The following is a 25,611-nucleotide window of genomic DNA, read 5'->3' as shown; positions in this document are numbered from 1 at the left end:
TGTATTGTTATGGCCATGTCAATGAAATCTGTAAACCACAATTCTCCCTTGATTACCAAACCGTTGTGTCCAATCTTGTGCCCAAGAACATGTCCTCTTAAACTCACACATAAACATGTTTCGTAAGAATTAACTAAAAAATGTATCATATCATTAATCAATGTTTAATAACGTTAACTTTCCAAAAAACAACCCCAACACTCATTAAGTGGGCCATGAATGTACATGCCATCGGTCGTACATTGAAATAAACGGTGTAGCTTACAAAAAATGAATTATTGCAATCTTAGCAACATTTGAGTTCTACGTAGTGACCCACATTTTACATGGCTAGGATGTTCTGCTAGAAATAGGCATAAACTACTTTAGAGTCAATGGTCAGGCCAGCCCTTGAGGTTTTTTTGAGTACCCCACTTATTAATAACGGATAACTGTATTAAGTGGTAACGGGTCGGGTGGCTGGCCATGTAAGCTAGGACAATTGTGCTCTTATGCAACTCAACGAGTTAACTGAGTCTTGATCAAGCAGGTTTTTCAATTGAGTTAGATCCTCCACAGTTGAGTCGAGCCGACTCAGTTGAGTTCGGTAAACTTTCTAAACTATGGTAAAAACTACTGCATGGCAAACCAGCCCTCACCCATTCTCAGATGCTGGAACTGAGCCGAGTTGAGGTTGGTCCTAGTCAGTCACATGTAAATTCTTGTTCATTGGTGGGCCATTCAACATCTACAATTTATGTGGAGATGGGAAGAACGTATGGCCAGGATTGAATTCCAACATCTTGAGACAAACAAAAATCATCATTTTATTTGGATAGAGTATCATTTGCTCATGTAACACTATTTTTATCTTCATTATTTTCTGTGTTATAATCCATCTACATAGGTAGAAAGTTTGTATAGTATACTTCTGGCTTTTTATTGATACAAGTGGGCCCACGGTCCAGTCATTCGAACCGTTGATATGATAAAGACCACCATGGTTTGCCCATGCATTTGAACTCCTTCCAATTGGAGAGGTCCTTGCCCTTCAATAGATGGCCAAGCAATAGATAGTTAAGAAAGAAAAGGCCATGGCAGTTTACATTCAATCAAGAAAAGGCTAAGCATTCCATGGCTCGGACATTTCGATCTGGGCAATGCTTTGGTACATGGGCCATCCACAGTGATACCCACCATACCAACTGTCCGGATCATCCCTGTAGGCCGACCTGACCCGTTTCCAGCCCTGTATTTATGTACTTTTGAGCAAAAGCACTTACACATGTTCTTACATATCGTGCATGGAGAGCTCGGATAACAATCATCACTGCCCTTTGTTGATGATCTCGTGCATCTTTGGATGAGTGGACGGCAGCATGGGGTCTGGAGGAAGTACTGTGCTTGCAGATGATAACGTGTCACGCTGGCTGTTGGTAGTTCTTTCCATCGACATCCTTGAATCATCCCCGCTCGTCAGGCCGCTCACATCATTGAATTGCCAATCACTCAAGTAGCCAGGCCTCGAAGTAGCAATGCCCACCTCGACGTCCCCTGATAGCATTGCCACCACTCGTGACATGGGCGGGCGTAGCGTGGGCGATGCCTGAGTGCACAGAAGAGCCACTCCAATCACTCGAAATGCTTCCTCTTCAGAGAATTCGGATAGTGCAGGATCGATCACTTCCAATGAACGGTTGTTTTCATGTAAATACCAAGCCTAAGAGATTACAGAATGACAAAGGATCAGTTCACATGCAAAGGAAATCCAATCATCATGAGCAGATGAATTCTCTACTTCAAGTGCCCGGCATAGCCATTCATAAGGCAGGTACAACTGGGATTTTGACCTTGAACGAAAATCAGTCCTGTCCGCACAGGTGGGTAACAAATGTAAGAAATGATGGCCGGTAGATAAAAAAACACAATTAACAAACAGTGCCTGTCCATGTGTGGCCCACCTGATGGGTGGACCTACTTGATTTTAAGGCTATAGAACATATGCTACAGAACCCAACAGATGAACAATATATATGTTGGACATGTGTGCCGCATTGGTGCCGACAAGGTTAAGGGAATATTTGAAATAATAATTTCCAAGGTGGCATTATTTTGGTAAATATTTCCCAATACAATATGTTTTGTGCATTACCTAACCTACAACTATGTAGGGACCACACCCACCCCATCCATAAGGTGAGCCCCTTAAAGTTCACCCCATACCCCCAAAAATCAGGCCAATAAGAAACATGGGTGTCACACACTAAGGAACGGTCAGGATGGTATACCCACCATTAAAACCTTCCAGATTATGTGTGTGGCCTACCATGATTTGTACTACCATCCAATCCATTCATAAGATGCAGCCCACTAGGATGGATGGACACCCCAAAATCAGGCCATTCCAAAACTCGTGGGACACATCACATTTAGAGTTTTAAGGCATGATTTTACATGGTGTGCCCCACCCTAGTTCTGGATCAGCTAATTTTTGGGATCAAAGAAGAGCATAAGGGGACTCGCATGTAATTGTAGAATAAGCTTATTCTACCAAAGTTGTAGAGGAACAGGTCACAATGAAATGAGTAGAGTTCAACCAAGAGTGACATCAGCATATCTCAAGCAATTATGCATAGAAACTCAATACCTCAATGGGATTTGCATTTGAGTTTTTTTCTGGAGATGGTTGCTCTACCATCTCTACTATCGCCACTGCATACATGTCAATCGATTCTGGGGGATTGAACTGTTGAATATGGCATCCACCACACCCAAAAAACTATGATTGGACAATCCATTGTTGTGAGTTTCAGCCATTTGACATGCAAAGTGTTGATCGGTTATTTTGGTCAGCTTTTCCCAGACCATTGCATGCCATTGTTGTGGCAGCTAATACAGTAAGCAGCCCCTGTTTTTTGGTCTACAGCTCGTTCATATGGTGGCCCAAAAGATTTCACAACTCAGTATGTATACCATAGTTCAAAAACCCCAAAACCCTTACCCGACTCAACTCAATGTCCATCCAGGTTGGGTTGACTCGAAGATCCGCCTAGTCTTCACATGACTCACTATTTAACAATAAAATTAAAACATAGGGATATTAATAAAGAAATGCTCCTATGCTCTTAGAGCCCTGTAAGTTATAGTGCTCCTAGTTGCATTGTAGCACTTGGACAGTCCAATTGACCAATCTGAACTGTCTATTAAGTCCAGAACAAAATTCTTGGGCTAGCATGAAAAATAAAAATATCATACCGATTGGATGATCCAATCCATCCATGATTTGGCCTTAGCTTTGTAGCCATCCTTTCTCCAATCCATGGATGGGATGGTTAGGATTGCCTGACAGGAGTGATTCTTTAGAATCATAAGCAATTCATTATAGGTTGCTAAGAGAGGGATTGAACAGTTGATTTGACCTGCTTTTGTTCAAACAATCTTGGCTGTCCATAATAACGGCTACTGAACAGATGGTTGAGATTGTCAGGTTGGTGCAATGTTAGCAAGGTGGCCATTAAATGTGTTGGACTTGATGAGTGGTCTATATCAATGGATATGACTATAAGTGTCCCTTTGCAACTAGTAGCACTATCACTTATAGTGGCCTGAGAGAACTCGATCATTTCTCAGTAATAAATGCTTACAATATATGGTAAAAAAGATACAGAAACAGCAACAGCAAAAGGCAATAACAAAACATGTTTAGTTCACTGGTTTAATACCTTAGGAGTTCGAATCTCCCTCCACCTTAATGTTTTATTAAAAATAGTTGCCTGAGTGGGCACTCAACAAGTCTCTCCAAAACTCGGCTGAGTCACATTCAAAATCGAGTTTCTCACTGACTCGGCTTGAAATCTCGACAAGTTGAGTTGAAAATCAGCCAAGTTTCGAGTCGAGTCGGTGACTTTCAAAACTATTGTATGAGCATACTTTTCTAAGAAGAAATTATTGAGATATTGCACTCCCTATCTTTAGTCTTCCAAGGTAAACAAAATGACATACCCGTTCAAGGAGGTATATCTTCTCTTGATCCAAGCTTGAGTATGAATTTCGCTTTCCGCTGAGAATCTCGAGAGCGACTACCCCGAAGCCAAACACATCAGCCTTCTCCGTCAAGTGCCCAAGCATGGCGTACTCTGGTGCAAGATAACCCCTTCAAGCGTCCAAAATAAATTTCAATGTTACTACCAATCTAAGCGAACTCGTACTTCAATACAGACCATCCCAATTGCTGTCCCCATTATAGATGGATCATTATCCATCACATCAAATGGATGGTAAAAAAAATATGGTTTGCAGGCCAAATTCTACATTTGATATTAGATGTTCAAGAACTTAAGATCATCTAACTAGAAAGACTTATATGCTATGGTCCATCCATGTTGGGGTGTGTGATTCGGATGGTCTGGATTGGGTTACATGTATGGTACTGCATCTGCAGTGGAACAAATCAAGGAAAGGGTCCACCACTGCTTACGTTGTTCCTGCAACACGTGTGCTGATGTGGGTGTCATCGTCATCATACAGTTTGGCCAGACCAAAATCTGAAATTTTTGGATTGAGATCTGCATCGATCAGAATATTACTGGCCTTGACATCCCTGTGTATAATACGGGGTCTCGATTCCTCGTGAAGATAAGCAAGACCTCTTGCTGTCCCCAAGCATATATTATAGCGGATTGGCCAACTAAGATGCAAATTGCTCCCTCCTACAAGGCAATGACAGGCATTTACAAAAAGACATGAACATGTTTCACATCATTTCCTGTTTGTGTAACTTGGTCACAAACACAGGTGTTGGACCATAGTTTCACGAGGAAGCAAAGGGGCAACAGATTCAGGTGTGGCAGTGTGGAAGTGTCTGCTTCAAAATGTTATCAAGCACCAACAACTAGGAAATGAGAGTGGGGTGTGAGTACAAAGCATAACTACGAGCAGGAGCATGGCATGTTGTAAAAGCCGTTACATAAAGGTAATAGTGGCAGCCGTTACACGTTACGGGGTTGTAATGGCCGTAATGGCTGTTATGGAAAAATGACACATAACAGCCCATTACACCCCTAGTAAAGGCCATAATGGGCCCCGTAACCATCCATTACGGGACCGATACACATCTTTTGGTTTTTTCCAATAAAAAAAAGGCAATAACAACTGTTACAACCTGTATCATAAAGGTAACGGTGGTCGTTACGGAATACTTTTGAGCAAGAGCGGCACCAAGTTAGAAAGATTGTGCAACTAAGTGTGGGTATTAACACATGGTAGCAAACATGGGGACCTCAAAAAATCCAACACCCCAAGACATCTGTGTGAATAAATAATCATCATCATCATCTAAGCCTTATCCCAACTAACCAGGTCGGCTACATGAATCATGCTCCGCCATTCCACTCTATCAATGGCCTTACCCATTTTTCAGTGCAACTAGGTTCCAATGGAGCACGTCGCTTTCAGAGAACGCCCCAGCTTGAATACATATTAAATACATAATGATATTGATTGGTACATAGATATTACTTAGAATATGCATAAGACACAGACATGCATCTACATAACTAAAAACATATTAGGACCTGGGTAACAACTATACAAATACCACCAAAACACAAGAAGATAAGGTAAACTAAGGTTTTTCCAAATAGAAATGTTGATGTGTCTGACATGTGTCTAACATGGATGCTTGGCACTTCTTAAAAAATTGTCCTGGCAACATACTTTCCCAAAGATTCCAATTGTTGATATTGAAGAAAGGAAACATGAATGGACAATAGCCCATTGTTGCAAGAATTCTCTAGAAGCACAAAGAGCACATGTCAGATTAGTTCAGATTACAACATAAATGCAAGATACTTATGGATCTTTTTGTTCAATTGCATTTAAATTCCATGATAGATAAACATACCATAAAATTTTCCTACCCTTTAAACTGCAACATTTTATGTGGAGATTATAACATTGAGCAATGATTTTGTAGACTAAGTGTATGGAACGTTTCCATGCACATAGTTTCATGTGGACTCAGTGGCATCCAGATCCACCTATTTGGACCGTCCACTAGGTCTAGTTTGCTCTTCATAAGCCGCCTTGAAAAATACCTACTAATCAGATGATCCAAACCATCCAGTTAGTGGCATACAAAATGGATGTACAAGACTGTTCATAGAAGATAGGCCCAGTCACGGATGTATAGAGACATCTGATTGCTGTCATTTTTTTCCCAGTAACACAATTAGTGGGGACTGGATCTAAAGGCTGGTTCAAGTATGTGACATGAATGCCAAAAGGTCCAAAAACAACCATGTGCACGAGAATGTTTACATGCACTTAGCCCACTAGATCATAACTAGTGATTTAAATATCAGTACTGATGCATGTATCACACCCTTGGCATAGGGAAACATATCGACATTGCATGACAAATATCACATGTATCGCTGTTTAAGGGTAACATTTGGAAAATGATGGAATTTTTCCATAAAGCTTCGGGATATGTTGAAAGAGACATGATTACACTTAAAACTGAAAAGAACACAAAACAAGGATGCACAGATCATTTCCTTTGAATGGACAATGCGCTGCCTAACAGAAGTAATGCAATTATATCCTAAATGAATTCATATGATTCATAACTCATACAATACAGGTATGAAAACAGATTCCCCAAACAAATCTGGGAGAAGTGGATTTTGTGGGGATTTTTGCAAAATTTTTTAAATTATTTCCAATGGGGGAATGTATCACAATGTATCGCCTATACATATCACAATGTATCACATGTAAGAATAAATTAGGGGAATTTTATTGAGAGTTTTTGGCATACATTGCAATATTTTGTGCAATACAGGGGAATTTAATAATTGTGTTGTATATCGTATCGGCCACAAGATATCGATAGTATCGGCCAATATTGATATATAAATTACTGATCATAATTCTATAACATAAAAGGAGTGGTGTGGAAGCTTAACATCGAGAAAGCCTACTACCATGTTGATTGGGTCTTCTTGCACTACATGCTTGATAGATTTGGTTGTGGGGTTGGTTGGAGGCATTGGATGAAAGAATGCACTAGCTCAGCCAGATTCTCGATTTTGGTGAATGGATCTCCGAAAGGGTACTTCAAAAGTTCTGGAAGCATTAGACAAGGTGACCCGCTATCCCCGTTCTTGTTCATTTTTATCGCCAAAGCTTTGAACAGGATGTTGTCCAAGGGAGGTCGGTCTATTCAAATGATTCTAGGTGAGTCAGGAGTTTCCCGCAATATCTCAATTCGGCGGACGAAGCAAATTCTAAGTGAGTTGGGAGTTTCCCACAATGATTAGTGAACTACCTTAGGATCTCCTAGATGTGTTGTTTGGATTCCCTAAAACGATCTTTTGGTCGATGTACTTCCATGGGATATCCTTGATGAATGTGTTTGGGCTCCTAAAACAGTCTTGGTCAGTGCATTGCCCTGGATGCCCTAGGATCATCCTAAAACTGTCTTATTTGATGCATTGCCTTGGACGTTTCCCTGTTGTGTTGGTATGTGAATATGAAAAGTGATGATTGATTCAAGTCGATTCATGGGAAAACATTACACGCATTGTATCTCTTGTTTGGAAATTCGTGATATTGCTTCTTTGTGTTATTTCAACTTTATTCTTTATTATTAACTGCATGATCTAGTATTCTTCAGTAATTAGCAGGATATGATCCCACGAGCCACGTGCTCACAACCCTTAAGCAGTTTTGTACGTACATGATTTGAGTATGAGACGCGAGTTGGACAATCTTGAAGAATTGCTATTTGTTTATTTTAGGATTAGTTTGAAATTCCTTTTTTTATTTGTTATTAGGTTAGTTTGATTTCAAAATATCAATGAGTTTGATTTCAAAATATCAATGTAATAAGACTCCATTAAGATTTGATAATGAAATAGTAGACAATTCAGTAATGAGAATTTTGTTTATCTTACTTTAGTTGGCTCTGATTGCCTATGGTATTGAATGGACTTATGTGAAATGCAATTAAAATTGATGAAATATAAGATCACATCATGGAATTTTGGATTCGGGACTGGCCAACTTGGGTACTAAATTTCGCCACGTGACAACCATGGCCCTGTCTGGTAAATGCCTAAAAATGAGATAATCTCATTTAGTTAACTGCCATCATTTTAACAGTAATTATGATCTCTAATGCATAATTGCTGTATCTAAAATAAGACGGACTCATTTTTAGGCATGTACCAAACAGTGCCCAAGGAAATCCCAATTTGGCTATTTGCACCTTTTGGTGCTAAAAATTCAAATTCAATTCAATAGTGCACATGCATCCAAATGCACCCTAAAGATTTCATACCGAAAAGTGCTTGATCAAGGCTCTTGTTGTCCAGATACTCATAAACCAGAAGTCGCTGATCTCCCTCAATGCAGCATCCGTACAACTTTACAAGGTTTCTATGTTGAACTGCAGATATTGTAGCAATCTCAGCCATGAACTGACTCCTTCCCTGGCGAGATGCCGCCGAGAGTTGCTTGACAGCGACCACCTTCCCATCTGAAAGTGTACCCTAAAGAAGACCACAATCGAATAAAAGCAAGTGAATACTCTCATGTGCATGTATGGAAGTGGGCATGCCTTTATGTATTATACATGCACACACATTTGTTCAATCCCACACTGCTAAACGAGTCAAAGAGTGTGTTTTGATAGCAGGAATCCAAGGGAAAATGGATTTTTTTTGTTCATTCGAAAAGATAGCTGTGGCTATTTGGATAGCAAGAATACCCAGGATTCCAATAGGATAATCATTACACTTGTCCACCCTGGCACAAGATATGAGGTGACTTTTGTCAAATAAAATTTAGATTTCCACTTGTATCCTAACAGACCCCTAATGCTGGAAGCCTATTTTCTAGAGTAAATATGGAAACAATCATTGCATAATCACTGTGATCACCCACACCTTTGATTACTTGTATCCATACACACCCTAAGGGTGCATTTGGATATCTAATGATTGAGTGGTGATTATTAGTCTAATAAATTGGAAATAGCCCAATTGTAATCTCCTTAGAATTCATATTGAAGATCTTGGCTCCAAATTGCAATTTCATTACTTACATGTTGGAGTTGAAAGAAACACAACTCCAATATGAGGGTGAATCCCTATTATACAATGAAAAATGCTGAGGCAATTTCCATAAGGAGAGATTGAAGAGGGGATTCAGGTGGCACGTGCCCTCATGACATAGGTGATGAGATTGTTGGTCATCTTCCTTCTAGCCATTTAGTTTCCTCATACAAGTGTGGGTTCAACTGACGAGTGGACCAGGCTGATCTTTGGGCCAGGCATGTTTATGGCGGCACCAGCCAGATGATGGCCCATATCTCTCATAAGGTAACCATGTCACCACCTGTCCCATAACTATCTCTTTGGTCGCTCTTCACGCAAATCAACCTAGCACTTTTCTGATAAAATGCTAGGAATCATAATTAAATTCTATCATTACATCCTGATTAAACAAAACTATTATGATTCAGTTCATTTGTGCATCCAAACGTAAGCCTAAATCACCAGGAAATAACTAGCATAACTTCATAGCTCTTCTTTATCAAAAAAAAAAAAAAACTGAACTCAACCATCCAATTGTGATGCTAATATTTACCTTGTAAACTGGTCCAAATCCTCCCTCTCCAAGTTTATTCATAGGATTGAAGTCCTCTGTAGCAGCCTTGAGCTGGGCATAGCTGAAAGTGTTTGGTTTTGTCCCCATTCCTTGAAAATCTGCATACAATCAAGAAGGCAGATTTCATTCATAATTCACTCCGAAGGATATACATTCCTCAACCTGAAGAGAATATGCACAGAATACACAGATCTCCGGTTTCTGCAGTGGGTCCCATGGCTCAATGATCCAGAGTGTTGATCGATCAGGCCATGCAGTGGATGCACCATGCCTGAAAACCTAACCTTTCAATCTATAGATGGCAAATAGAATGTTAAGAAGAGAAATACAGCAATGGTCCACATTCGACTGAAAAAATTCCAAGATTGGTGGCTAGGATCTTCCAAATTTGGAGATTCCAGGAACATGGTCCATCCACTTTCCAATTTCATTGGCCATGTTCTAACTTCTGAATATTTATTTATTATGTTAGAGAACATTTTAAATGAATGGTTAGCAGAAGTACAGCATTTAGAACTATAATTACACATAGCATTACCATCATACCCAATGAATAAACAGGCGTGTCATGTATTCTTAAATCAAATAACAATAATACCAAGTTTGGATGCACAAGTGAATTTTATTGCAAAGAGCCAGTTTAATAAAGAGGAATTGGCAAAAACTATAGATCATCCCTGGGATCCATATAAAGGAAGCAAGCAATTATATGATACCCAAGCGGAGGATCTACGGTGTCTTTAAGACTTGAGTTTGAGAAAAGTTTGATACATGGCTTAGCAATATACACTGTGGATAACAAAAAGGCCCCACCATGGATATATAACGCCCAAAAATTCCCATTAGAACAATCTTAACCCTTTGATTGGTGGCCTATGAATGGGTGGTAAAGAAGAAATAAAGTAGCACTCCACATCGAAATGACATGAGGCTAAAGGTTGAGTGCTACAATCTTCCAAACAGAGAAATGTGACTGCCAAAAATCCCCATTAGAACAATCTTAACCCTTTGATGGGTGGCCTATGAATGGGTGGTTAAGAAGAAATACAGTAGCACTCCACATAAAAATGACATGAGGCTAAAGATTGAGTGCTACAATCTTTCAAACGGGGAAATTATTGGGAATCACTCATCCACATTAGGCCCACAAGTTCAATACTCTGGATCACTGTGACACGGGTCCCACTTGTACAAACTAGAGCCTCAAGGATACTGTCATTGTCTTCCTCTGAGGAAGTCCCTCGTATTGCAGTTACATTTCACAGCGTATGAACTAGAAACCAACACAACTGCGTTTTGGAGCCCAGATCCTCAATTTGAATACTACAGAAACTATGATCTGGCTAATTCCACTTTATTAGACTAATAATTGCAATTCAATTTGATAGTCATCCAAACATCCTAAGTGACTTTGGCATCTCTGAATTCAAGCCCTTGCAAGTATTAGATGTTTATTAACATCAATGATACCTTCATCTTCATCATTGACCAATCTTTTCCTTCTTCGTATTAAAATATAAGCAGCGAAAATGGTTACAATCATCACTACTCCAACAGAAACAGATATTCCAACAACCAATCCAGTCCTGTTCTTTGATGAAGTGTCCGTCGGAGGAAGATTACTAACTGACGGTATAAAATCTGAAAATAGAAAAAGAAAAAGAAACAAACAAACAAATGGCAGTCAGTGTCGAACTATTTTGGGAACTTCAACAGTTCCCTTGGTGCTCGGTTGAGCTAAGTAGCAATACCTTGACTGAATATAGAATAATTAACAAAAATGGATGTGCCGGCATTTTAATTCATAATTACAATCAAACCCTAATTGCAATTCCACATGTTTGAAGTTGGACATGAAATTCTCAGAATCGGTTTTTAGGGGCTAGCCCCACTCTGATAATTTCCACTCATGGAATTCAAATGTGTTGAAACAATGACTAAAAGATAATTGTAAACATTCAGTAGAACTTCGTTCACCTGGAGTGACACTGACGCCCGAAATGGATGGTCCATAGTAACCACCATTAGGAGGAATGCAGCACGTTCCCTTTCCAGCCCAAAAGAGATGAACTTCCAGATAGTTCTCAGATACACGAACCTTGAAATCCTTCTGAACAGCACGAAAGGAAACCCCACCTGCGTCCCTTTTTATATTGAAGTCTTTGAGTGCCAGATTTCCCTGAATAGTTAATGAACAGTGCTTCAAAACCAATGGAGATTAAAGGCATCAGGAATTCATATAGTCACATAACCATTTTGGATTTTGCAATTATGCAGAAGGGGCATTTATTGCCCAATACCTGACTTGTGGTGGAAGTGACAGACAATATGTAAATATCAATTTACTAAGTCCGGTCAACAGATAACCTGCAGTTGAAAATCACACCAAAAACAATCCTATCCACACAAACTAGCAATCTTCAAATGGGTAGCCAGAACACAAATGGATTCGATGGGAGGAACAGATGGCTAGGATCACCCGTTCAATGAATTGTTAAACCAAGGTTAATAACCCACTAGTTGGATTGCTCGGATCCAACTCCCTACCTGCCATATGTCAGGTACTAGGCAATGCAACCCAGATTGCACTTACAATTTCAGTGAAAATATCACTATGTTCGATATTTGAATGCTTTCAAGGAGTATGGAACCCCTTTCTAATTTGGTAGATGACTAGCACTGTGATTGTTCTATCCAAATTCACAACATCATTGGTTTTTACTGCCACATGTCAGCTACTATGCAATGGACACCCCTTCGAAATCCAGCATGACAATCAGGCTGCCCTAGCAATTTCTGTGAAAATATCATAATGCTAGAACTTTGAATGCTTTCAAGGTGTGTGGAACCCGTTTCTAATTTTGTGGATGACTAATATCATGATTTTTCTTTCCAAATTCACAATTAGTGGTTTTTATCATCTGTGTAGTTATCTGATGTGTGAAAAAGAAAAGAAAAGAAAGTGAGTTCATATTTGATAACCGTGGGAGATCATCTAGGTGTGGGTGTTTTGTAATGGGCACTCCTGCAGAGTAACATTCACATATTTGTTTAGTGTTTGTTTCTACTAAAGAGATTATGGGTGGAGAGCGATCAAGTACTGTAATCCTCTTTTCCTCTCTCCCATCTCTCTTACCCTGAATATACTCAGTAACTAAAGCTCAAACTTTTCAACATGATGTTTGTTGGCTATGTACTTACATTAGTAGTCCTTGTGATCTTTCCACAACAGTTCCTTTAAAATACAACCTTTATAGATTTATTTACTCAAACATTATTAGTTATGACATAGAACCATCAGTAATCAATCAAAAGAGCTGGTTATCTATTTAAAACTGCAAGAATACAAAGGGAAAGGGTAGTTCTATGATTTTTGCTTAATACAGTGTGCATTATATATAGGCTAGGGTCAACCATCCTGGACTTAAGGGTACTTTGGTCATTTTCTTTCTTCAACTTTGTTTTATAGCTTGTAACCCATTTCTTCATGAGATAAAAAAACATTAAGATGCTCCTCACGATTCATGGGTATCAGAGCCTCTTCAATCTATGGTTCCTCTTTCTAATTGAAGATCAAATAAGTTTGAGCAACTGCAGGGTTTCCCCTTGCCATTCCTGGTTGTCATCTTTTTCTTTTAGTATCTTATTAGCAAACTTTCGAATGCTTTACATTAAGAGATAGAACAAGCTCCACAGTCAAGCATGGTATTCAATAACGGTAATGGTGGCTGTAACAGCCAGCCTTATGGCTGTTACAATATTAACCATAATGGCCATTACGACCACATCAAGTCAAAATTCTTTTTAGAAGAAGGAAAGGCATTGCCCTTGCATCGGGCTGTTATGGGACCGTAATGAACATTATAGGCCCCTTATGGGCTACTTTTTTTAAGAAGGGGTGCGGTGTTGTCATATGCGATCGCATATGCGGTTTTATGACCATTGGGCATCATGCCATGGCATATGCAATGGCTTATGCGATTATGGGATGGCAAATGCAATGGCTTATGCGATTATGCAATCGCATATACATGCAATTACGCCATCACTTATGCCATTAAAAAAATGTAATTTTTTTTGGGGAGCTTTGCGATCACATATGTGCACAGGCCCCTTGGGTCGCATACAATCACTTGCACTATTTGACAAATAATGAGTCACACCTTTTTTTTAAAGGATGTAATGAGTCGCACCCGTTAACATTATGTAATGGCCATAATGGTTGTTACATAACCGTTTTTTACTACCATAAGATCAAGCACAATAAAATATTGATGCTTTCAAATTTTGGGTGCAATGGCCAATTGGTAACTTCCAAGAAAATGGAAAAGAAGACCGCAAGCAATTTCAACTGAATACCTGGACATAAATATCGAAATATCTCCTTCCAATGCTATGCCAAATACGTGCATCTGGGAAGTCTCTCTCTGCAAATTGCAAGTGTACAGTGTAGTTTCCGTTCTCGAGCCCCAAACCATAGTATCTTAGTGATGCTGGTGACAGTCTTGCTGACTGGAACAGCTCTATGTCTAAAGTATTTGTGAACGGGGTTAATGTGTTTCTAGTATATTCTATGTTGCTGCCCTCACTAAACCTTCCGACATTGCTGACAGCCCATCTGTTCGTGTCAACCACATAATAGGATGCTGCGGTGAGAGTTTCGTTGTCTCTTTCGAACTTGGTGCCACTGGAAGTTGTTATTTCTGGACCACCGCAGTTTATTGCAAAGGAAGAATCTGTATAGCATGTAAATTTGTTAAGAAGAGAAGAACTTAGCAGAGAAGAAAATGTCGAGAGAGAAGACGTATTGCTACTTCATTGATTTGAGGGAAATTTACAAAAGGAGTGCTACTTTTATAAGTTATTCAGGAAAGGGACTGAGAATCCCATGCATTCATATAAATTAATATCAGTGTTTTAAATAGCGAATAGCGTGTAGCGTAGCATTCACTCCACTAAAGCGTGAGGTGTAAGCTGCATAGCATGTAGTGCAAGCTACATGCTACTTCTGGATTTTTTGTTATGGTCACTTGGTTACACAAAATTTCATGAAAAATTTCATGATATTTTGCACTAAATTAGACTAAATAAAAATGCAATTTCATGATATCTAGTGCAACAAACACAACCTAAAATAATAGAAAAATATCGCAAAATTTAACTATAAAGATAAAGAAAGAGCGACAAAGCTGATTTCATATTGTTACTTTTATTATTTTACTAAAATTGCTGAAAATATTAACCAATTTATTTAAAAATAAAAAATGCTACAAATCGTTGAAAACAGTGATTGATTTTTGTTTTAGGGAAAAATAATTAGTAGCGTAAACTACGTAGCGTGTACCGTAAGCTACGTAGAGTTTAGTGTATGTAGTGTTTGTAGTATCGATGTCGTTACAAGTATCATTGGGAAGGGCAATATTGCCAATAATACCGCCAATTCCCATAAATGTATCACTTACTGAGGGAAACATTGGGGAAACATAGGGAAAATGGTGGAATTTTTCAGTTAAACTTCAGGAGATGCTAAAATACAAATATTTGCATATTTAGGAATAAAAAATTTGCCAAAAAGACGCACACATAACGACTTTCCATTTAATGGGGGCATAGAAGGCAGTGTTGTCGTAAAGAATCGGTGCAGCGGTAACCAAAATGAGTTTATTTCATACCAATAATATCGTTTGGAACACAATAATCACATAAAGATGTTTTTAAATTTTTTTTAAAGGTCATAAATCCATCCATGCATGCATGAATCCATACATAAATCTAGTGTTCGAAATATCGATATCGCGTTACGTATCGCATTCGTGGGATACAGATACATATCGGTTATCGCCCGGGATATATCGTTTGTATCAGGTAATTTATTGCACTTTTTGGGAAACATGGGAAAACATTTGGAAAATGGTAGAATTGTTCAATAAAGCTTCAGGGATTTTTTTATTTTTTTTTTAAAAGACCTTAATACACACTTTTAAATCATAACATCCCAAAAAAAGTGCACATAATAAGGTTTCCTTTGTATAGGGTCCTTAGTTATGCATTGCCTGAATAAACCAATGCAACCATATTCAAATTGAAAGCATACCATTCAGAGTGTATGTGATGATCATTTCATCAAACACTCCTAAGTACTTCGAAATGAGTCTCAACTAATAGTTGGTTGAAGGGAAATTTCGAAAAAAAATAATATTTGAATAATTGTTTTATTAATTTTTAATTAAAGATAATTTTTATTTTCCAAAAATTGACCAGGACTTGACAAATCAGTAAATCAGCCCTCATACATGTTTGATTTCATATTTGGAGTGCAACATTGCAAGCAATTTGGGAGAAATTGGGAAAATTTTGAAATTTATCCATTTTTTCCCAAATCGGATCATCGACATTCAAATTTCGAAATTAGAGTGTACATGATGATCGTTTAAATACTCCTAAATACTATGAAATTAGTCTCAATTGACAACTAGATAAAGGAAGTTTTCGAAAAAAACGAAGAGAACATGAAGAACTAATGGATATCGAAATCAAGGCTCCAACTCCATGATTTTTCATGCAAAACATGAAGAACCAATGGATTTGTAACCATTTGACACTGATTTAACATATTTTCAACCAAAAAAAAAAAAGAGGATAAAAAATTAAAAATGCTTACCAGATAGAACATATGGGATATATCGGCACTACCTATGTGTTTCGTTTCGCACAAGTGGGATACAAGATATATCGTGGGATATATTAGCCAATATTGTCAATATTTAAAACACCGCATACATCCATACATCCATGCAAGTCTTTCTATCAATCCATCCATCCATGCATACATACTCTAAAACATACATCCATCCATGCATACAAACAAACATCCATCAATCCAACCATCCAAACATCCATCTATGCATGCATAGATACATATGTATACGCACATAAACACACATCCAACCATCCATCCATCCAACCACTCATCAATCTAACCATATATCCGTGCATGCTTACACGCATGCATGATGATCGATCCAACTGATTTCCACTGATAAATGCAACCGTTTTGAACAATAAAAATAGAACAAATTAAAAGAAAACAGAAATCTAAACAAAACAAGTTGCATTCTTCTTTTCTTTAATAAAACAGTTTTTTTGGCATTTTTTAAAATTTGGGATAAATTTTAAATAATTAAAAAATAAAAAATGGAAGTGGTCAAAATCCACTCCTCAATTAGATCCCCAAAAAATTCCTAAAAAAAGTAAAAAGAAAAATCAAATTTTATATTACCCTTTCTTTATTTTCACAATTCCAACACATCGAGCTTTCGGCCTATGATTTCTCCCCCAAATGGGAGTTCCAATCCACAAGGAAGGTAAGGTGTCGAAATCTAACCCCCCAAAAGATCTGGAGAAAACCCTCAAGAAAATGCATTTTTTAAAATATATTTTTTCACATTTTCGCTTTATTTACGTACATTTTCCCCCATAATTTGGGATTTGATTCTTAAAAATTGAAGAGGAGTGTTCGAAATCCACTCCCCCACCATATCCCCCAAAAAATCCTAAAGAAAATCAATTTTTTTTTTCTTTTTTCTAATTTTCGCAATTATGGTCTACCAGCTTTTGATTGGTGATTTCTCCCCCAAGTGGTAGTTTTGATCCAGAAGAAAGAAAGATGAAATGCGACTTAAGCTATTTTCATGAGCTACATAACGTTAAGGCAAGCCACACTATGTAGCATTAAGACTAAGCTACGCCACATAGTGTATGCTACATGGTATATAGCATAAGTTATTTAAAACACATATTAATACCTTTTGGAAACAATTTCATAAAGGTCCCAAATTCGAATGCTAGTGAAAGTTATGTTTGAAGTAGAGAAATTTGTCCATAATCTACCCAGTAGCCACATCTACTTGCAGTAGCTATGCAAGTAGCCTCCTTCGGGTTATCTAGAGTATAGTTGGTCGGTACATTTTATAGCAGCTAGACAAGTAGCATCTTTTGGGTTTCCTTACAACATCAATAGCCATAGCCACTACTTTTGCTAGTTGCTAGGTAAGTAGCCACTTTTGTGCTTCTCTAGGATAAAATTTGACACTAGTTGTTTGTTAGAAATTTTTCTTCTTCTTTTATAACGCAACAAAATTCAAAAGTTTTTAAAAGCTTAGATCATGAGATTAACTCTTTGGATCCTCATTTTAATAATCTCAAGTTTCTAAAATGACCAAATATAGAAATTAGAGATGCAATATCTGCGTTCAGAAACAAAAGGGCCAGGCCAAACACAAGATGAAGAGGAAGAAACCACATATCAGCCTTAGAGTAGAGTCAGACCAAACGTTAGGGTTATCTATGGGAGGGACCCTACATGTGTCACCCGTGTGATGTGTAGGGAGGGAGATGTATTCTCTGTCTCACTTCTCACTTTTCTTCTCTCTTTGCTTTCTTAAGGTAACGCCCATAGGGGGTTTGGGAGTCCAAAGGCTCTTTCTTCTATATTTTGCTCTTCCTCTGGGATAGGATCTTTTTATAAAGAGCTAGGGTATTAGGGGAGACACCATTTATGGTAACTTACCACTCTACAAACTTTGCTAATTAAAAGTTTGTCATCTTGCCTTAATCATGCACTCCAACTGAACAACTCCCTCCGCTTACTATGGCCACTGTCCTCAGCAAATATCCCATGTCAGCCTAACATATGGATCATCATATCTTAATAATTAGAGTTTATCAAGCTTAGTTTAAAACAAATCAACGGTCAAAACTAAAAGTTAACAGTTGAAAACCTTTGATTAACCAATAGAGAACTATTGATGTGCTACTAAAACTTTGAAACACTTGATGAACGATCCAAACCATAAGATCAAACCACAAGTAATGTCCCAAGTAAACAATTGGGTCCCTTGTTGAATTGTGTGAGCTTCAATGGACCTTGATGTATGCGCCAAGCTATACCTACTTTTATTGGCAATGAGATGACCTCGTAAAGTGAGCCAAAGCACATGTAATGAAGACCTCTTGGCCCACACGTCCTCATGTCTAGGGATTAGTCGAAGCTACTGCATCCACTAGCCAATCTAATCCAAGGATAACTCTAGATCTAGAGACTTGTCATCGATCCTTCCAATCTAAGTGTCCAATAGGTCCAAACCAGGAGCTCGAATCCATGGCACGCTCACACTCTTATGTAAGGTCAGGCCAAGGCACACCAACTCATCGTCATGGCCGATGGTGGATACCTTCTATCCTGACTTGTTGTCAGTCCCTCACATAGGATGACCAACATAAGAATACCGCAGATTTGTCCAACAACCTGCTAATTTGTCATGGCTAAATAGGATACTGAGATCCATTGTCCACAACTCTTCCCCAATCTCAAGCTCCCATGGACAAATAGAGGAATCCATCTCTTTAACCCATTCACATAATATGATTTTCATGTTCAGCACACATTAATGATGCTAATAAATGAGTATATCACATACTAAACGAAGGTAAAAAGGGTATAACATTGGTTTTCTAGGGCATAAACCCATCAATGTTTTTAGCAGCAAAAAACAAGGTATTCTATAATGGTAACGGTGGCTGTAAGGCCATCGTCATTACCAATACAATATGGGCCGTAACGGTCGTTATGGCCCCCCTTTAAATTTTATTTTTTATTTTTTAAAAAAAAACTATTTTCTGGGCCATTACGGGACCATTACAGGCCTTTTTCTTTTGCAATAGCCATTATGAGCATTTCAACCCCGTAATGCATAATGGCCATTACATAACCGTTTTGGGATACCTTGGCCCGGAGTTAATATTTCATTTGAAACCCATTACAAGTTATAATAAGTGAGAGTAAGGGCATTTTCATCCACTTCAAATGGAGCTTTTGCTAGTGTCCGAATTTAGGGCCTATATGAAATTATTTTTTAATAGTATAATCTTTCTCTCTCTTTTTTTCTTTTTCTTTTTTTTTTTTGAAAGATTTAACTGTATAATTTTATAATCCCTACTATATATAGCACAACTACCGATGGACAATTTTACTAAGGAATCAATCTATGGGGAGTCACGAACTACGGATTTCAAAAGGACATTGGAAGGGATTTCTAACATAGGAAAGGGTATTTAGGTAATTTGGATGTGACTGTATCTTCATCAGGACTTCCAACATAGGAAGTATATTTGAGTAACTTGAATGTCTCTATGACTTCAGTTAGGAGCATTTCTACCATTTTAATTAAGTTCATAGGATGATGATGATGGTGAATGAGTGTAGCTGAAATGATGATGTTGAGATGGACGAGTGCCAAGAGAAGGATAGAATTAGAAATGAATGCATGGGTATTTATGAGTAGCACCAACATCTAATAAGATGAGGGAAAGTAGACCAAGATGGTTAGGTCATGTGCAACAAAGACAAAGAACCAGTTAGAAAGGGTGAGTTGGTACAAGTTGAAGGCTCTAAAAGGGCAAGGGGAAGGCCCAAAAGGACGTGGGAGGAGGAAGTAAGAAAAGGTTGGCCTAACTGAAGTTATGACCTTTGATAGAGTGGAATGGCATAAAAGAATTCATGTAGCCGAACCCAATTACTTGGGATAAGGTTCACCGTTCATCTACCTCTACATGTGTGTTGTATGTGTTGTACTGCTACTTTCATAATGCATGCATTTTTCAATCCCTTTATTTTATTTTATTCTTGATGAACAAAAGATCCTTATTTAGAAAGTACAATTACAACAACATAGGCAGCCAACACCAACATTTTTGGCATCTTTGTTTTATAAGGTTGTGTTTGGTTGCATCATGTTTCATCATATTTAGTACAACCAAATGCACCCTAAAAGAAGCACTCTTTTGTAATTTTCCCTTTCAATGCCATAAAGAATACATGAATTACGTACGGAATAAAATGCAATCATAGACTGGGAACTAAAAGATAAGAAAAGGCAGAACATTACACCAGCCAAAAGAACAGCATCACTAGTCTAACAGGCTGAACAATGATTCTTCAGATCATGATCAGATGGTGCAGCCAACCAAATACATACCTCATAAAGGTACCTCAGGTAGGCGGTCAGCATCACCATCTGATCATACATATCCATCTTTAAAAAGAAAAGGAGAAGAACAAAGATGGCTTACAGCGTGGGGAACCCCGATTACATGGGAAACTTCGCTGAAGACAATTCAACCCTCGAGGCAAAATACTGAATGCAGAAAAATCATGCATTGAGAAGCCGTTAACAGATATGAAATTCTATTATGATGTGTGCAGCATAGTAGTAGGAAGTACCCTTTTCACCATATACATGGCAAATATGTATTCTGATAGGGAAGGCTGATCTAGTGGACCACCATGTGGACAGACCATAGGCCTACGTGTTAGTGATCGGATGGTTCTCATGAAGGTGAACCATTTCTCTGTTTTAGGTGAAGAATTCTCTTTTACTATTGCATGGATGCCTATCACAGTCCAATCCCCTTTTTGGGATATGGCCCATCCAAATGGTGTACCACAAAATCAATATCCTGAAATATACACTAGTGTCTTCATACTCATATCATGCATTCTATGACGCCCACATCTACCAGTATTCATCTGAACAAATAGAGTAATGATGATCTCAAGTGCACCACGGAAGATGCCACAATATAGATACAACAAATGCACATGAAGCTGGTATCTATGTGCAGTTATATTTTTGCAAAGGCTTTTATAAGATAAAGAGGTTGCCCTGATCTATCACACTGGAGGATCTTTTCCTTGACAAATTCCTTATGGGCATATGTAACCCCTTGGACAGATGATATGAACCGTTCGTCTGATAGGCATTGCCATAGATGGGCTTCTGGGTAACTAACACATTAGCTGGACAGTTATATATATATCTGATAAGTCGCCTCCAAAATAGGGAGTTAGAAAACAAAAATGTTCTATGGTCCAGAATTAACATGGAAAACTCATGCAGCCAGTAGCTGTCCCATCCCTGTATCTTGTGCATGGCCCACTAGATGGATGGTTTAGATTATCTGACTCTATCTAGGCATCATGGATGCCCCATCATAAGCCAAGGAATGGAACCTCAAGTGCAACAAAACAATAACTCCCCAAAGATTAGAAAGAAATTTTTTGTTGAAGTCTGTAAAACCTGCTGTTAGAATTATCAAGGACAAAGTTGTTGGCCACCAAGTTCCTGCACACAAAACACCAGGAGCTACTAATCAGTGCCACTATTATAGGCAGTTAGGCACTCAGATCTTTTCTAAGCCTCAGAAATGCCACTCCACATGCACATATAAACTGAAATCTGAGCCGTGCATCAGGCAGGTCACACCATGTGGTACAAATCAGGCCAAATCATCAGATGGGCCACACATGTACAACACTGATGGACAGCTTAAAAATAATTGTTATTGGTCCCCTTTCAATGTACATGTGAGGGTCACCTGATGAGTGTAACGGTCTAATTGCAGGGCTTGGTCATCTACTTGGTGGAGCTTGCATCATTCACAGGTTGTATAACCTTCAAGAGTTCCAGGTCAGCAGTTGTGAATTGTGATCATATGAATGTGTATAGAGTTGCCTAGAGACTCGGTAGAATACTGGGCGCCCAATATAGTGATAAGGCTACCACAAGATTATTATGAAAAAGACGACCAATTTTATAGCCAGTTTGGTTGAACTACTGGCAAAGGGCCAAAAGTCACTAAGGGGGCGTTTGGATCATAAGTTGCTTAAGATAAGCTACTTATTCCACAAGTAGCTTATCTTAGTTTCTACTTATTAAGAAGATAAGTATGTTTGGCAAACAACATACTTATCAGTTTCTCCTCTCTCTCGTCTCTCTTGATGCCTCTCTTCAGCAACTTACAAAAAGTAGAAAGGCTAAAAAAATTAACTGAAGTGATGACATACTTTTAAGTAAAAAAGTTACTTATAACTAATCATAAACCAAACTTACTTATCTGAAATAAGTCACTTATCTACTGCTGTAAGTAGAAAAAGTAACTTATTTGGTGGTATCCAAACGGGCCGTAATTGAATGTTTTGTACTAACAATAAAAAGTTTGAATACAATCCAGACCATGTTTATAGATTGCCACAATGGATTAGGAAGGCACAATCAACACGGAATACTAAGCATGAGAATAAGGGTGGGATCTAGATCATCCATCTAGTTGGGTCCTTTCCATAGATGGCCACTATTGAACAACTGTGAAGAAATGATCCTAGACATTGGTTTCTCCAATCGAATCCACTTTTGTTTTAATCATCCACTCAAAGACCACCATTTTTATTGGTTTGGGTAGTCTTTTTATATAATTCTCATCCAAGGTCCACCCACGGATATGATCCACCACCCCCACATGACATGTATTGTGAAATGATGGTCCGGCTTGAATAAATGTGCCGAAGGCAAAACTTCTCTATGTTATAAGAAGAAAGAAACAGAGTACGATAATTCATTGTATGATAAATCAGTCCTTGGAGATGAAAATGGATTGAATCAAACTAGAAAAATGAAAATGAGAAGGATGAGACATACAGTTGTAAACCTGCTTCCCTGGCCCAAGAGGGAAAGCTTCCTGATAATTCATTGTATGACAAATCTCTGCAGCCACAATGGATAAGAGGTTATAATGAAGAATGGAGTGGATAACAAATGGTATCCTTTTTGTTAGAGACGAAAAAGAAATTAGTGGACTTGTGAAGAATGAAATCTTAGAAGAGAGGAATTATATGATCCTACACAAAGAACACTTGGGTTTTTGGTTTGTAGTAGGACCCTGTTTCAATGATCCAGATTCCAGAGCATTGGCCTATCAGGCAACACCATCGATGGGCCATTTCGTAGAAGTATCCTGAATCACAACCTAAACATTTCAATTTGTTTCTTGCAAATACATTGCTAAGAAGACAAATACAACAGTTTTACACATTCAACTGAAAGAAGGGAAAAGATTAGGAGCTAGGATATTACAATCTGGGAGATTTTGGGCAATGGTCAATCCATGGATGGGCCCAATGGAATAAATGGTCTGGATCACTGAACGATGGCCCCCAAACATACAAACTGAAAAATGAAGTATATCGTGCAAATCTTGGATTGAGGTTTCTATAATTCCTCATGTACTTTTAAGCATATTGAATAAAATTGCTGAAAGGAACAGATCTTCTATAAAAAGCAACAACAGATCTAACAATATGCAATAAGGACCAAAGAAATTTCCTAAAAGAGTAAACATAATCAAGACCATCAAGTTAATAAAATGTCAGAGAAACATGCGACATCAGGTGGGCCACACGTGTATAAAAAAAATTTAAGGACGGTCAAAAAAAATCAGCTGGCAGACCACATTTTACGCCTATTCTTGACCCACTTTTTCACCAGCCAGATTTTTCATCCACAAGGCATACATGGTGGGGCCCACCTGCCATCTGTGGGAGGTCATGAGTAGCTGCACCAGGGCTAGCATAGTGATCATACATACATATTAAGGAGCCCTGAACTTTTCTGAGTAGGCAGTGTACCAGATAACCTGTTGTTTCCAAGAAATCTACACATTAAGAAGATAACCAACAAAAGATTAGATCAAATAAATCAAGTACAGGCTATATGTTAGGGCTAAATGATCCAGTAAAAGTTATAGTAGTCCTAGTTGCTTCAGGCCACTTGAAAAGTTCAACAAATTGGTCTGAGCTGTCCATTAGATATGGCACACATGTTACGGGCTACCATGCAGATATCACACCGATTGGATAATTATACACATATGATCAAATAGCCTATAAAAAGATGGGCCAAGATTTATTTTTTAATGTAAATATAGGTCCAATCAACAATTCGGGACATCCATTAGTTGGGGACCATCACGGATCACCTTCTTTCTAAAGAATCATTTTAGAAATGAATGACCCCGAAAAAGAAGGCCAGCTTATTGATGGATTGAACCATCTGATTGGTTTTTTTTTTTTCTTTTTTTTTAGGTGGTAGCCCATGAAAATTGGGTTCTGAACTCAGTGAATACTCCAGATTATTGTACTGCCCAAATGTCCGAATGTAACTAGGAGCACTATAACTTGTAGTGCATTGAGAGCACTGGATCATTTCTCTATGTTAGGATCTTCAATGGTCAATGCACATTAGTTTCTTACAAGTAAGTGAGAGAACTCAAATTGAAGAGAGAGGCTGGAATTTGGCCACTGAAATTGTTGAAGCTTAAATCCCTACCAGAATACAAAAATAAGAATGGTGGAAATAACAAAGGTGAGATGTGTTGCATAAAGTATCAATATATGATCCTCAGGCCACAACTGTATGAATGGGGCCAATGTTTCAACTTTCAACGGTCTGATGGGTTCAACTCCAAATGGTGGATGCGTTAAAGAACTCTTAAATTGAAACATCATAGCCATATATCTGTCCCTTTCCCCATTGTATGTAGATTGTTGCAATATTTCTTTCAAAAAAAAAAAAAAAAGGCAGCTGATTGAGGGATTAGGATTGTCTGATCTGGGAGAATTTTGATTGAAGCATTGGCCCCACCTACTCATGAGGATCTAATAACTCAGCCAACAAATGGAAAATTATAGAGTACTGCCACAAGACACATAACAGGAATGACTTACAGCTGCCTCAATGCTAGGTACTCTCCAATGTTGGATGGAATAATACTGGAAATATTATTATTTCTCAAGATTCTGTAGAAAACATGAAAAACACTTGTGAAACATCATTCCAACTCTCATAAAATGAAGAGAATAATATTTATAAATTTAAAAAAAAAAAAAAAAAAAAAACTTTATTGTATTGATACATTTATCAGAACCATGTGATCTTACAAGATGCTTAAATCCTTCAGATCCTTAATAAAAGCCAATGAAGAGCCCCCATTGGATACTTCACTTATTCGCCTGTATAATTATAATGTAAAGTCAGCAAAACAAGAGAGGTAATGGCCCAAAAA

The 25,611-nt window shown here is 38.2% G+C and overlaps 1 protein-coding gene across 8 annotated transcripts in view; it reads right to left on the bottom strand.

The window, feature by feature from the left end:
• Positions 1-784: 784 nt before the first annotated feature.
• Positions 785-25,611, bottom strand: part of LOC131220908 (probable LRR receptor-like serine/threonine-protein kinase At1g56130) — a 50,694-nt gene continuing 25,867 nt past the window's right edge. For 6 of the 8 annotated variants that reach the window (XM_058215823.1, XM_058215826.1, XM_058215828.1 and 3 more), the window contains 15 exons: positions 25,487-25,558; positions 25,274-25,345; positions 24,800-24,871; positions 24,136-24,201; positions 23,190-23,255; positions 21,792-21,836; positions 20,785-20,849; positions 14,014-14,390; positions 11,632-11,833; positions 11,125-11,295; positions 9,634-9,752; positions 8,324-8,534; positions 4,457-4,688; positions 3,982-4,132; positions 785-1,699 (listed from right to left, as the gene is read on the bottom strand). In XM_058215823.1, the coding sequence (XP_058071806.1) occupies positions 1,307-1,699; positions 3,982-4,132; positions 4,457-4,688; positions 8,324-8,534; positions 9,634-9,752; positions 11,125-11,295; positions 11,632-11,833; positions 14,014-14,390; positions 20,785-20,849; positions 21,792-21,836; positions 23,190-23,255; positions 24,136-24,201; positions 24,800-24,871; positions 25,274-25,345; positions 25,487-25,558 (2,314 nt within the window). In that variant the 3' untranslated portion in view covers positions 785-1,306. The remainder of the gene's footprint in view (positions 1,700-3,981; positions 4,133-4,456; positions 4,689-8,323; positions 8,535-9,633; positions 9,753-11,124; positions 11,296-11,631; positions 11,834-14,013; positions 14,391-20,784; positions 20,850-21,791; positions 21,837-23,189; positions 23,256-24,135; positions 24,202-24,799; positions 24,872-25,273; positions 25,346-25,486; positions 25,559-25,611) is intronic. The other 2 variants (XM_058215824.1, XM_058215827.1) reach the window with 2 other exon arrangements.

Source organism: Magnolia sinica, chromosome 12, assembly GCF_029962835.1.
Source record: "Magnolia sinica isolate HGM2019 chromosome 12, MsV1, whole genome shotgun sequence".
Classification (NCBI taxonomy): Eukaryota; Viridiplantae; Streptophyta; class Magnoliopsida; order Magnoliales; family Magnoliaceae; genus Magnolia; species Magnolia sinica.
This window is presented reverse-complemented; position numbering and strand designations above follow the sequence as displayed.